We start from the raw sequence: 15,843 nt of genomic DNA, 5'->3' as shown, positions 1-15,843 counted from the left end.
ATTAAGATCTTTTATTAACTAGTTTGTCTTTATCCGGGAATCTAATGATTTTTGGTAGTTCTAAGGAGCATAGTTGGCAACCAGTTCTATTATTTTTATAAGTCGCTGCCGATCCAACTATGGACCATCTAAGGTTAAATTTTATATTTTTGTCCTTAAGTTCCCAAATCCTACTTGATAAAGATGTACTGTTAGCCTTATTTTTTGAGTCTAAAGGACGACCGGTGGTTATAGAACCTAGATTTCCAGGCGGATGAGCACCCAATGTAAATAAGAGTATTTAATTCAGTAATTATTTCACAGGAGTAAACTGGGGTTTTTTTTGCCAGGAAATTTCCACGTAAGGCACACGCTGCTGCAGTCACACAATTACAGCCGTATTACAATTTTCAAGCCGTCCGTTATTTGCCCGTGGATGGATAATTTCGATATGGTTGTTATCATGGCTACTACTATGGTAGATCGAGACTATGCCTACATTATCGCTATTATTATTGTTATTATCTTTATTAGTGCTATTCAAGTTTTTCCTACCTATAATTCTTCCACCGCTAGTACTGATGTTAGACCTATTATCCACATCCCCATTATTGCTAGTTATATTGGTATTGTGATTAATTTTCGCAATTATTGTTTGATGTGGACTGAGTTATTCCATTATTAGTAGTAGTATTATCTTCATTTGACGTGGCAGTATTATATGTTATGCCATTAAACCTTGTTGGGTCTGGGTTTATCAGTTCATCTGTTACACTGTGATTCGATATATAAGTATTGTTATTAGGTCTAATATTATCTTCATCCTTATAATGAGTGCTATTACTAGCGTTCTTATCATTGCTATCGCTGTCCTGAATATTGTTATAGTAATTAGTATAGCTATTGTTGTTATCAGTGCTAAAGTCGTTGTTTAGGGAACTACTATCAGTTATCTCCAAGCTATCAGCCTGGCAGTTAGACACCATAGCTGTAGGGATAATAACTTGGTTATTGTTATTATTATTATTATTATTATTATTATTATTATTATTATTATTATTATTATTATTATTATCATTATTATTATTATCATTATTATTATTATTATTATTATTATTATTATTATTATTATTATTATTATTATTATTATCATTATCATTATCATTCAGTAGTATTATTTTTATAACTTGCTTTCACTTCACTACCGAGTGCAGCTCTGTGTGCCTTGAGTATGTGCTGTGATTTGTTGTGATGCTCTGAAGGTTACTGTATTGTAAGTGTTCTGCGTAGGATGTGTGCAGTGCCTAGTAGTGCAATTAGTATATATTTTGTATATATATATATATATACATACATATGTATATACATATATAATTATATAAATATATATATATATATATATATATATATATATATATATATATATATATATATATATATATATATATACATATGTATATACATATGCATATACATGAAGTATATTTGCCACTTAAATGTGGCTAACCCCTAAGGGTGGATGCTACTGTAGCTTGTAGCCCCAGTAGGACACCTCCTCCAGTTGGCTATTGACACACTTTCTGTGTCCTATTATCAGTATTTGCAAAGAGAAGTCATCCTTCCCGTCTTCAACCTGACGTGATACACACGGACCCGGGTTTCTGGGTATTGACCCGTCATCAGCGTGTGACAATCACCGGTTGTCGATGAAAAGTAGGCCTTCCTTTGCAATATATATATATATATATATATGTATCTATCTATCTATCTATCTATCTATGTATGTGTGTGTGTGCATATGTTTGTATGTCTGTGCTTGTCTCCCCAACATCGCTTGACAACCGATGCTGGTGTGTTTACGTCCCCGTAACTTAGCGATTTGGCAAACAGAGACCGATAGAATAAGTACTAGGCTTACAAAGAATAAGTCCTGGGGTCGATTTTCTCGACTAAAAAAAGGCGGTGCTCCAGCATGGCCACAGTCAAATGACTGAAACCAGTAAAAGAGTAAAAGAGTGTGTGTGAGTGTGTCTCTGTATGTTGTTGTTTGTTCCTTCTCGAGCCACGACTGGCTCATAAGGGCCGGTTTCCCGGTTTCTTGGCGTATAGGTTCCCCACCTGGACGGGACGCCGGTCCGTCGCAGGTGTGCTGCAAGATGTAGGAGGAAAGAGTGAGAGAAAGTTGTGGCGAAAGCATCAGCAGAAATTTCGCCATTACCTTCTGTCGGAGCTGCGTGGAGCTTAGATGTTTCGCTCATAAACACACACCTCGCCAGGTCTGAGATTCGAACCCACGATCCCTCGACTGTGAGTCCGCTGCTCTAACCACTAGGCCATGTGCCTCCACAGTCTGTGTATGCGCTTGTGTGTATGTGTGTACATACCTTAACGATCGGAAGATTTATCCATGAGTCAAGGATCATATTCCGGTAGATACTTCTGCCTGCAGCGTATGGTGGTATTTTGTAAAAGCTATTATAAATGGACGCTTCCGTAGGGATGCTTACTCTATAAACCATCAACGTTGTATCAGCTGAAATATAAAAGATATTAGTTTCAAATTTTGAAATTTTGGCCAGTAATTTCGTGGGAAGGGTTTAAGTCGATTACATCGACCCCAATATTCAACTGGTACTTATTTTACCGACCCCGAAAGGACGAAAGGAAATGTCGACTTCGGCGGAATTTGAACTCAAAACGTAAAGAGACAGACGAAATGCCGCCAAGCATTTTGCGAATTCTGTGCCTTATGAGATATAGGAAATATTAATGATGATAATATAATTATTAAAAATATAATTATAATTCGGCACAAGGTCAAGAGTTTTGAGGAAAAGAGTTTAGCCGTTACAATAGACCCCAATACTTCACTTGTACCTTACTTTATCGTACCCAGAGGGATGAAAGGCAAAGTGAACAACGATGGGATTTGAACTTAGGTCGTAAAGAACAGAGACAACTAACTCAAGGAATTATCAGACATCCTATCGATTCTGCCAGCTCACCACCTGAATAATTTCGGCCCAAGACCAGCGATTTCCAGGAAGGGGTAATTCGATTAAATCGAACCCAGTTATCAGCTGGTGTTTATTTCATTGAACCAGAAAGGATAAAAGTCAAAGTCAGCTTCGTCGGTGTTTGAACTCACAACATAAAGACGGAGGGAAAGCTTCTAAGCATTTTGTTCAGCATGCTAACGACTCTGCCACCACGCCGCCTTAATAGTAATAATGATAATAATAATAATCCTTTCTACTAAAGGCACAAGGGCTGAAATTTGCAGGTAGGGGACTAGTCGATTACATCGACTTCAGAACTCAGCTGGTACTTAATTTATCGACCTGAAAAGGATGAAAAGCAAAGTCGATATCGGTGGCGTTTGAACTCAGAACATGGACGGGAAAAATGCCGCTAAGCATTTTTCCCGGATCGCTAACGATTCTGCCAGCTTACCATCTGAAAAATAATAATAATAATAATAATAATAATAATAATAATAAATGCCCTGATGCTGTACCAGGCAGTGGCTTTCGTGGCTTCTGATCTGCAAGGTCATGTGCTATTTATCTTGATATGAGATCACCATGTCACGCACATATGGTTGTGATACATGTTCCTAGTGTACCCTTATCAGACGGGTAGTCATGATGGGTATACTGGGCTTCGTATATTTTACCCCAGTGTCACTTTGATGGCATGCAGTGCTCTCTCACTCAATAATAATATTAATAATAATAATAATAATAATAATAATAATAATAATAATAATAATAATAATAATAATAGTAGTAGTAATAATAATAATAATAATAATAATCATAATAATCATAATAATAATAATAATAATAATGATGATGATGATGATAATAATAATAATAATAATAATAATAATAATAATAATAATAGTAATAATAATAATAATAATAATAATAATAATAAGAAGAAGAAGAAGAAGAAGAAGAAGAAGAAGAACAACAACAACAACAACAACAACAAGGCGGCTGGACGTAATAGAAGCTGGACGTGTTTTTTCGCTGCGTGACAACTGAAAAAACATCTGTAAAAAAACTGGAAGATCTACTGTTTTCTGTGAGTAATTTGAATTTCCCTCAAAATAAGTTAAGGAACTTACATATCTACAGCTTTGGACATACAAAAGGAACACCAAACAAAAAATTTTGAATCATAAATATCTCCAATTTTGTGTGAACATTTTGTCGTCCCTTCTCTGCATTTTATTGTAACAACACAATTAAATGCACGATAAAAAAACTATGGAAGTAAGCACCTGCTAATATATATATACTGCACAACTACAAAAACTGTAAACCACAGCATAACTTTTAAAAAGAAAAGAAAAATTTCAAAAGAAAAAGAAATTCAGAAATTCAAAATCCCAACAAGGTGAACCCGCTCTTCCTCCTACTGGAATATTTACAACTCCCTATAAATATTTTAAATCTCCCGCAGAATAAAATAAGTTAGGAAACTTACATACCTACAACTATCGAACACACACACGGTCAGCTTAAAATACAAAAAAAGGAAATCTTTAATATCTACAACTAATGTGCGACAACGTATCCTTTCCTCTCCCCATGAGTATCCGAAAATGTAAATACCATCATCCTCCTTTCTATTCTAAGAACACTATCATTTCTCTCTGTGCATATCTAGTAAATCTTAGAACTTCACTAACCACAACTTGTTTTCTTTTCTGAGCATTCGAAAATGTAAACATTCTTCCCATTGCAAAAATCTTATTGTATTTTCCAAATGGACATCTCAAGAAACTTAAAAACTTATATATATTACCCAAACACGTAAACACGTAAACTTTTATTGCAACAACAAAAATGAATTCAGAAATTTAAAAGATCATCGACGTGAATATCAGAAAATATGCGTGTGTGAATATACATATACATATACATATGTGTATGGGTATATATATATATATATATATATATATATATATATATATATATATATATATATATATATATATATATATATATATAGTTTTTTTTCTCCTCCTACCATTAATTACAAATATAACAAGCTGAATTGCTTTTCAAGATAACGCTGGTACTAGTAAACAGGTTTGACCTTTCCTGACCCGAAATGTCCTTTGTCTCTGGCTGACCATTCCACAATCTGCTGGATCTATTTATAGACCTATAGAACATGACCTCTTTACTGTGGCGAGGGTGATAATAATAATAATAATAATAATAATAATAATAATAATAATAATAATAATAATAATAATAATAATAATAAGCTACTGCTGTGACTACACATAAAACAATATCATTGATGATGATGATGACGGTAATTATATTGGTGATGATAATTTTTTTTTCGTATTTTATTCTCATTTTTTCGAACTAATACAGGCAGAGTGAACCTTTCATAAGTTTTTTTTTCTTAAAAAAAGGGAAAACTATGCTCGGAGATAAATCTATCAACAAAATAATACAGACGAATACAGATCTGCTAGCCTTAATAAGCTGCGCTACGAACAATGTTTACGTGCAGAGATTCCTAAACTGACAGATCCGTCTCTTAATGTAAGAGTCGAAGCTCGTCATGCTTCAATGTCAACAAAACAAACTACAAACTGCGATGGTCGTCGAGCGGATTGCAAAAGACCACGCACCCGAAAATTGAACCAAAGTCTGAGTGAAAAATCAGCTACTGGATCAAATCTTCCCGACACACAGGAGCTGGACGTACCCCACAACTGGAATATTCCAACAGATGGCCATCCATGCTCGTCACCAAACACTCAAAAGAAAAAGAAGGAAAAATGGACTAGGGAAGATAATAAAGAAGTTCTTGCGGCCTTCTACCATGCCATATATTGCCCCACAGATAAATCGAACACTATACAAACCTACATAAACTGGAGACAGAAACACCCTGAAGCAAGACCCTACATAGACAGTAACAAACTTGCCAACGTCAGAAGAAACATTATAAAAAAAAATTACTGACTGAAGTAGAGATTGACCAAATTAGACAAGCAGTAACGGATAGAATAAACGAAGCTGCAGCTAAAGAAGATAATACAGAGGAAATAATTATAGACCAGCCCAGAGCTGATAAAAACGAAGTTAGGATTGAAAGAGTTAGTATAAGTGATAGGCAAAGTGAAATACTCCCAGTACCAAACATAAACACTAAGACAGATGAACATCAAATAGATGAAGAAAGCCACACAAATATTGACCCGACAGAACTACATGAGATACAAAGTCAAATCATGACTGAATGGCTGAAAATTAAAGAAACCAGTATGGATGAACGTGATACACTCCCTAAAATCCACAACTCTAAACAAAACATGAAAATAATTGGTAAAATCCGGCTTGCACTTAAGGATATAATTTCAGCTAATGATGTTGATATCACAGATCTCAACCACCTATACTATGCATCCACGAAAATCTCAACGATCCTATGTGGTGAAAAGATTAGAAAACGACAACATTTCCACAAAAAGCCTTCTTGGCAAGAGCGTTTGCAACAACAAATTAAACTATTTAGATCTGACAGTGAATATTTGAAAAATCTTAAGGTTCATATGACTGCCAAACCTACAAAAACCCAAAAACTAATGAAAAAATATAATATGAAAACTATACTTGATATTGATGCCACCATAGAAACCATCAAGCAAAAGGTATCTGCTAAAGCTGCCCGCATAGCGAGGTATGAAAAGCGTGTTAGATTCTTCAGGGACAACAACATGTTCAAAAATAACCCCAAAACTTTTTACAGGAAGATAGGAAAAACACCAGTTACTGTAAAGTCTGTACCATCAAAAGAAGAAGTTCAGGGATTTTGGAATAAAATTTGGGCAGAAGAAAAAACACACAGCGAAAAGGCCCCCTGGATTGATAGAATATCTAAAGAACTGGACTCCTTAGAAGAGCAAAAGTGGGGGGGTGTCAAGGTAGAAGATATAAGATCTGCTCTCAGGAGATCAAGCAAATGGAAGTCTCCAGGAAAGGATAAAATCCCTAACTTCTGGTTGAATGCCTTCCCAGAGAGCCATGAACTGCTAACAGAACTTTACAATGATGTTTTGCAACACCCTCCTTGGCTAGTTAATGGGTTAACATTCCTGCTTCCAAAAAGTGAAGAAACAAATGAACCAAAAACTATAGACCCATAACCTGCTTAACAACTATGTACAAAACACTAACATCTGTCCTGACGGAATATACTTATAGTTTTTTGACGGCCAGAAAGGATGTAAACGTGGATCCTACGGTTGTAAAGATCAACTACTCATCAATAAGATGATCATAGAAGATTGTCACAAACGACACAAAACTTATCAATAGCCTGGATAGACTATAAAAAGGCTTTTGATAGCCTACCACATAGCTGGATTAAGAAATGCCTAGAAATGTATAAGATAGCACCTACTCTGCGAAACCTTTTGTCTGTAAGTATGAGATCATGGAGAACCACACTAACTTTGAATAGTGACAATGAATTTCTAAATGCTGGTGATGTAAAAATTTCATGTGGCATTTTCCAGGGTGAATCACTATCACCACTCCTCTTCTGTTTAGCCTTAATACCTCTCTCAAAACTGCTGAGTGACGCGCAGTACGGATATAAAATGTTTGATAAAGATATAAATCATCTCATTTACGTGGATGATTTAAAGCTCTTTGCAAAAAATGACCAACAACTTAAGGACTTACTAGCGATTGTCAATCAATTCAGTGATGACATCAGAATGCAATTTGGCCTCGATAAATGTGCAAAAGCTACCTTTATCAAAGGAAAAATGACAGAAACATCTAACGTCAACCTTGACCAGCAGAATGTCATAAAAGAATTAGACCCAGCGAAGAACTACAAGTATCTAGGGGTAATTGAAGGAAACGGAATAAGGCATTCAGAGATGAAGGAAAGGATCAGGAGGGAATGTTATCGCAAAGTAAAAGCAATACTGAAGACAGAGCTGAATGCGAGAAAGAGGATCGAAGCGATCAATGCATTAGCCATGCCAGTCGTGACTTACAGTTTAAATATCGTTAACTGGTCAATTACTGAAATATGTAATCTTAACAGAAAAATATGAAAACTGTTGACACTGCATAGAATGCACCACCCTAAGGCAAATACAGAACGACTTTATCTGCCAAGAAAAGAGGGAGGCCGTGGACTTTTACAACTGGCAATAACAATGAAGATTGCTACAATTGGCCTAGACACCTACCTGAAGATCTCTGAGGACTGGATGTTAAAACTTGTCTCAAAACATGAAAACAAGAAAGCATCGTGCTCAGTAACAAAACGGGCAAAGGAATATCTAAATGAATTCCGAATACAACAAATTTCGGAATTAGAAATAGACATACAAGAAACAGGCACAGAAAAAGCTAAGCGCATGAAAACCCGTGCTAAATCTGCGGCCTTAGATATTCTGAATGATAAATGGCAAGAAAAACCTCTCTATGGCAAATACCCAAAGAGAGCGAATAATGCAGATGCTGACAAAGCCCTGACCCATCAATGGCTAATGGCCTCTGGCTTAAAATCTGAAACAGAGGGGTTTATCATAGCAGCTCAAGATCAATGCCTACCAACAAGAAACTACCAGGCCAACATATTAAAGATCGGCAGTAGCCCAACATGTCGTGTATGTCAGCAACAAAATGAAACCATTGATCATGTGGTCTCCAAGTGCAGTCTTCTAGCGCCTACAGAGTTTCTCAACAGGTATGATAGAGCTGCACAATATATTCACTGGGTAATCTGCAAAAACCTGGATTTGCCCCATGAAAAATACTGGTGGGAACACAAACCACCCCCAGTGCTTGAAAATGACCACATCTCACTCCTCTGGAACTTCACCATTCAAACTGACAGAAAGATAGATGCAAATAGGCCAGACATCATATTGAAAGACTTCAAACAAAGACCATGCCTCCTCATTGATATGACTGTCCCAATCGATATAAAGACTGAGCAAATATAAAGATCTTGAAATAGAAATCAGCAAAATGTGGAACCTAAAGACTAAAACAATACCTGTTGTCGTAGGTGCCCTGGAAATGATAGCAAAAGGGGCTGATTGCTACCTAACTCAGATACCAGGAAACCCAAAAATGGCAGAAATTCAAAAGATAGTGCTCATGGGAACTGCTCATATCCTACGCAAAATACTTTCTATGTAATCTCAAGGTTTAAAACAAACATTTTTTTTAGACATCCACTAATACAACACAAAAAACAACCAAATATATGGCACACTAGGCATAACAACAACGTGAACTTCCAACCTGTTGTCTCTTGAGGTCTCTGGGTGAGATTGGAGCCAACTTGTACAGACATAATATACAAATATAAAGCAAAAGTCAAACGTATAATAATAATAATAATAATAATAATAATAATAATAATAATAATAATAATAATAATAATAATAACGATGATGATTAGAATAATAATAACGTACTCTACCATCGAAGACGATGTATGAGCGTTCAGCTTTTACCGAATAACCTGCATAAATGATTTGTTTCTAATAGTTTTGTTTGTTATTTCTTTACTACCCACGAGCGGCTAAACACAGAGAGGACAAACAAGGACAGACAAACAGCTTAAGTCGATTATATCGACCCCAGTGCGTAACTGGTACTTATTTAATCGACCCCGAAAGGATGAAAGGCGAAGTCGACCTCGGCGGAATTTGAACTCAGAACGTAACGGCAGACGAAATACCGCTAAGCATTTCGCCAGGCGTGCTAACGTTTCTGCCAGCCCGCCGCCTTTCCAAATGGATTAAGTCGATGACATCGACCCTAGTGCGTAACTGGTACTTTATTTATCGACTCCCGAAAGGAGGAAAGGCAAAGTCGACCTCGGCGGAATTTGAACTCAGAACGTAGCGGCAGACGAAATACCTATTTCTTTGCTACCCACACAGAGAGGACAAACAAGAACAGACAAACGGATTAAGTCGATTATATCGACCCCAGTGTGTAACTGTTACTTATTTAATCGACCCCGAAAGGATGAAAGCAAAGTCAATCTCGGCGGAATTTGAACTCAGAACGTAACGGCAGACGAAATACCTATTTCTTTGCTACCCACAAGGGGCTAAACACAGAGAGGACAAACAAGAACAGAAAAACAGATTAAGTCGATTATATCGACCCCTGTGCGTAACAGGTACTTAATTAATCGACCCCGAAAGGATGAAAGGCAAAATCAACCTCGGCGGAATTTGAACTCAGAACGTAACGGCAGACGAAATACCGCTAAGCATTTCGCCCGGTGTGCTAACCACTCTGCCAGCTCGTTTCTGTCGCGTATTAGCTGACTCTCTCCATCAAATCGACATTGACTGAACAGGTGTACTGTGAACAGGTGTACTGTATGCCACGCGTCAGGTATCGAAGTGAAGGTAGAGCTACTCGAGATGAAGTGTTTTGCTCAAGAACACAACACACCACCTGGTGTCGGAAGTGAACATACGATCTCGTGATCGCGAGTACAACACCCTTACCATTAGGCCAATAGCAATAATAATGATAATAATACTTTCTACTATAGACAGGAGGCCTGATATTTAGGGGAGAGGACTAGTCCATTACATCGACTCCTGCACTTAACTGGTACTTAATTGGTCGACTCCGAAAGGATGAAATGCAAAGTCCACTTCGGCGAAATTTGAACTCAGAACGTAGCGAAACACTGCTAAGTATTTTGTCCTGCGTGCTAACGATTCTAATAACAGTGGGTTACTTACCTTTATATAAGCACAGTTCGTGGCTGCCATATTGACCGGACGGTATAACCCCAGTACCTGATGCGTAAGTACTACACAACTGATTTGTCTTGTTATAAGAAAAGAATAGAACATCAGAAGTGACCATTCTGTTTAAAGCCATCAATGCACATTCTGTTACACTTTTAGCCGAGTAAGAGCGTCGTAATGAACTCCACGAGCTAAGCTCTACAAAGGTATAACCAGGCCTCAGATAATTGAAGCGGACTGACATCTCTTGGGGGGTAACGATCGCGATATTTACAAGGGTTAAAAGCAACGCCATAGTCACAGCTGGGCTGGTAAGAGTAAACTGGAACATTCTTGACCTTGGATCTACTGAAATAGAGAAAGAAAGAGAGATATTGGGTGAGCAATAAGGGAAGATAGCAATAGCTGATGGTAGAGAGGGTGGGGTAGATAGATGCAATGAGGAAGAAGAGAGAGAGAGAGGGAGAGAGAGAGAAGAAGGTTGAGAGGAAATGAGGGTCAGTAAACAAGTAGTGTTAGAGGTCTCCGTCTTTTTCTTCTTCTTCTTCCTCTTCTTCTACTTCTTCCTCCTCCTCCTCCTCTTCCTCCAATCAAGACTCACGCCATTAGCCACAAAGAATAATCTCTAATTCGAGCCTACCCTAAACTACTAGAATGCGTGTGGCAACTTGAAGATCCACCCACCACTCGCGATAGACTGGCGGTTGCACGGACGCGAAAGCTACGTCGTTATCCTCATTCCGTAAACGGTGGCTTTTAATGGGTGGAGAGCTGAACCATCCTGGGGTACAGAGGATTCGCAATCAAGACTAGGGTTTGAAAGTTTACCACACCATAGTGGGTTACACCATGGTCCTTCTGCTTTGTGGCAGAAGTAGGAAGAAAGATTGAGAGAAAGTTGTGGGGAAAGAGTACAGCGGGGTTCACCCCCTACCCCAGCCGGAGCCTTGTGGAGCTTAGGTGTTTTTACTCAATAAGCACTCACGATGCCCGGTCTGGGAATCGAAACCGCGTTCTTATGACCGCGAGTCCGCTGCCCTAACTACTAGGCCATTGCACTTCCACACGGTCTCCGTTGCCCGGTTTACGCACCACCACTTGGCATTTTGGGAATCTTTAGCGGAAAACACTCTATTGCACGTACTGAGAACAGTTTCCCAGTGTGAACACACCATTCTCTTTCCCTCCTACAAGTCTTAGACGCCCTGCAGATAGTCATAGGTTTTGATATCCACCTGTTCTCATTTTCATAGCCCAGATCCTGCTCCCTTGATTGATTATCATCGATATTTTTTCCATAAATGATCGAAATGTCTATCACGTAACAGATAATCTCGTTCCTATCCTCCATATATTTCTTTATTACCCACAAGGGACTAAATATATAGGGGACAAACAAGGACAGACATAGGTATTTAGTCGATTACATCGACCCCAGTGCGTAACCGGTACTTAATTTATCGACCCCGAAAGGATGAAAGGCAAAGTCGACCTCGGCGGAATTTGAACTCAGAACGTAACGGCAGACGAAATACGGCTACGCATTTCGCCCGGCGTGCTAACGTCATTGCCAGCTCGACGCCTCCATAGTTGTTGTGTCGACGCCCCCAGACGATTTAGTAGGCTAGCCCATTTGACCTTGGATGGTATGGCGGAGTTAACACATGCTTCGTCTACCAGTAATTGGAGGTAGGCCTCTGACAAATCCAACTTGAAAAGAACTTCTCTACGAATTCTCTACCAATCACCAACACAAATTCCACGCAAACTGAGAACAATGGCCCAATGGTTAGGGCAGCGTACTCGCGGTCAGAGCATCGCGGTTTCGATTCCCAGACCGGCGTGCTAACGTTTCTTATTTTTTTATTGCCCACAAGGGGCTAAACATCGAGGGGAAAGCGTGAGAGAGACGTCTTGTTTGAATGGTTTGTGGATGTTAGAAGATCGTTGCATGCGTGATAATTAGAGGCTCATTTCTTATTAAAGGCTGAGAAATTTTATGAGTGGACTAGCAGTATCGCCCGGCGTTGCTCAGGTCTGTTTTGACTCTTTAGAATTAGAATTTTTGAAACTTAAAATTCTTGCATTATGTAGCTTGTTATTCTCTTTACGTGAACATTTTTTCTGGTTGAAATACACCGAAAAATGGCGATACAGCAGTCAAAAACTCGTAAAAAATAGGGATTTTCATAGAAAAAAAGCACCTTTTTGATGTAAATAATGTTTGATATTAACATGGTCCGATCTGAATTTTTTTCTTCCACGGAAAGAAGAGCAAGCCTTCTATCATTCTTTCAATTTTGGTCAACTTGCGCCGCAGAGTCTCGAAGGAGATAGCGTTAGTTGAAGGCTACCAAAGCTGCCATACACAGACAACTTCAGCTTTATATAGAGAGAACTTAATCCTCCTATTATCAAATGAAATCAAATGCCCTTGCACCGGAATGTAAGTAGTGGACAAGCTACCTTATCAGTCAGAAATCAAGATAAACGTCCGTCAAAGAAAACCACCATTTGTCGAGGGAATGTATCACAATGTTCAGCCAGGTTAGCAATGATACCGAAATAAAGCTTATCTCAGAGTCTGTATTTAAAGGAACTGGAAAAGACCACCACTACTGAATGCCCTGCCTACAATGAAATATCAATGGTCTCCTAAAGGTTCTTATAAATTAGAATAGCTGCTCTGTGCTATTGAAAACCTTTCAAACCGATTCAATATGTTTTCACACGCAAACTTTGCCATTTATGTGCTCAATGATTGCATGGTGCATTTGATGCCGGAGGTGAGAAACGCCCTCTGGAAAAGGAGGTGTGTGCTAGTCATCATCAGCGGTAGTATCACTGGATTTGTTCAGGTTAACAACACGTATTTGCACCAACAACTGAGAGCAAAATATCGCGAAATAGAGAAAGCAAAGATACTAGAAAAGTTAGTTCAAACTCCGAATAAAATACCCACGCCCCATCGATCTGAGATGATGTAGATGCTACATCGAGCATATGCAGATTATAAGATTGATGTTAAAGCTGCTTTCAAGTCAACGTGGGCCACAAAAGCTTTCGATGGCTCTGAAGGTTATAAGGTATCAGACTGAATCATGCCCCTCGTCGGTCCGTTGATGCGAGGGTTTCGTCTTGAGATGATCTCAAAACCCTGTCCAAATACTATTCAGAGAGTCATTAAGGACTTAATTCCACCGAAAGGGGTCAAGCGTGCAAAACAATATTGAAGGCTCAGGATATTTGATTGTGACGGCATTGAGGAAAAAGCTGCTGAAAGTGATTCGGAAGATGAAAGAGAGCCATCTGGGAATCTTTTGGAAGTGAGTGACCCATCTGGAGAAATCCCTATGGAAGTTTCGCATGAGCCAAAGCACGGCCGGCCAAACATGACAGGAAGCTCTGTCTCTCTTGTAGGAATCAACAGTGATGATCATGTTAGTAAAGATGCCCTGTTCCTTGAAAAAAGACAGGTGTTGGATGAAAACGAAACCTCTACACTTTTGTTGCCGTATCAAAGGAAACTCATGTCAACTGTCAGTGAAGCTCGGCGATCCGTAAAGAAGCGAGTACCGAAACGGAGAAACCTTCAGAAGGACAGTGACGAAAAATCATGAGTTTACTATTTTATACTTATTTTTGTGTTGTATTTTACTTTCTTTATCTGGTTAGTCCACAGCATTAAATCCCATAATCATCATAATTAATAAATATCTTATGTTTATTATCCAAATGTATATCTTAACTAAAGTGAACGTTCGAAGTACACGTACGTGCTAATTTCACTTGGCTCTTGTTAATTTCTTTCCCTCGTTGTGTCGTTTTAAGTGCTTTAAGATGCATTTCTCCTAATTTTCGTACATACACCATCCAGTTAATGACTCCCACCAACCTTCGTTCATTCCCACCCACTTTCTTATATTATATTTTAAACAAATGTCTAACCCACCCGCTTATTCCAACCTCCTCCCTACGCCCCAATTATTTAGGACCCGAGAGTAAATAACTGGTTTTAAAAATTCATATGAGACAACCTAGAAAATTTTAAAATTAGTTACCACTATACAATTAACGATTTTCCAACTCCCCCACCCGTTTATTCCAACCTACCCGCTATATGAATTTAAGCAAATGTCCAACCCGCCAGCTTATTCCAACCCCACTCCTATTATTTGGGACCCGAGAGCAGTAGAATATAAGGAAACACGACTTACGTTTAGTAGAGATGCGGGTAACAACTGTATTTGAGAAGGTTAAGGATTTTCCACTGTTCTCCACAGTATCAGCTACTTTCAGAATTATCACTGAATGTCCAAAAATGTCTGAATAATTCACTGCAGCCGACAGTGTCTAATGACTGTTAATTTCTGTCGCTATCTGGACTGTCCCCTTCAGTCAATATCGCTCATTTAATGACAAGCTTTTGTTTGCAGTCATGCTTCATTGACCAAACAAAAGATATTCGTATCTGAATTAACGGGTTTTTTGAAATAGTGTGGAGTTGTCATTAAGGTTATCGATGAATTCAGCGATAGTCTTGTTTGTAGTTTGGATTTAAGGGTGTTATGGTTACGACAGTGATACGGCAATGATGATACTAATGGCGTTAATGTTGCAATGATGGATTTAGAGGCGGTGGTGAGGGTTACGTTGTGGTGGAGTGATTGTGGTATCAGCGTGTTGCTCGTGATGGTGATGTCGTAGGGAGGTAAAACTGGTGCTGGTTATGGCGGTGATTGTTGGAGTAGCAGTTGTTGTGGCGGTGTAGGGAGATATTAGTGAATGATTTTGTCGCTGCGGATATAATCGACTTAATCCGTTTGTCTGTCCTTGTTTGTACTCTCTGTGTTTAGCTCCTTGTGGGTAGTAAAGAAATAGGTATTTCGTCTGCCGGTACGCCGAGGTCGACTTTGCCTTTCATCCTTTCGGGGTCGATAAATTAAGTACCAGTTACGCACTGGGGTCGATTTAATCGACTTAATACCTATGCCTGTCCTTGTTTGCCCCCTCTGTGTTTAGCCCCTTGTGGGTAGTAAAGAAATAGGTCGTCGACAGACAGACTTCCGCCT

General features: G+C 38.6%; 1 protein-coding gene across 2 annotated transcripts in view; it reads right to left on the bottom strand.

Annotated features, from left to right (window-relative positions):
* LOC118763953 overlaps nt 1-15,167 on the bottom strand; it is a 28,929-nt gene extending 13,762 nt beyond the window's left edge. For both annotated transcript variants that reach the window (XM_036503992.1, XM_036503991.1), the window contains exons 1-3: nt 14,989-15,167; nt 10,763-11,119; nt 2,364-2,512 (exon numbers count right to left, since the gene is read on the bottom strand). In XM_036503992.1, coding sequence (XP_036359885.1) covers nt 2,364-2,512; nt 10,763-11,102 — 489 coding nt within the window. In that variant the 5' untranslated portion in view covers nt 11,103-11,119; nt 14,989-15,167. The remainder of the gene's footprint in view (nt 1-2,363; nt 2,513-10,762; nt 11,120-14,988) is intronic.
* Between the last annotated feature and the right edge of the window lie 676 nt (nt 15,168-15,843).

The sequence above is a fragment of the Octopus sinensis genome, linkage group LG6 (genome assembly GCF_006345805.1).
Source record: "Octopus sinensis linkage group LG6, ASM634580v1, whole genome shotgun sequence".
NCBI classification, from domain to species: domain Eukaryota; kingdom Metazoa; phylum Mollusca; class Cephalopoda; order Octopoda; family Octopodidae; genus Octopus; species Octopus sinensis.
The sequence above is the reverse complement of the archived record's forward strand: the minus strand, read 5'-3'. Positions and strand labels throughout refer to the sequence as shown.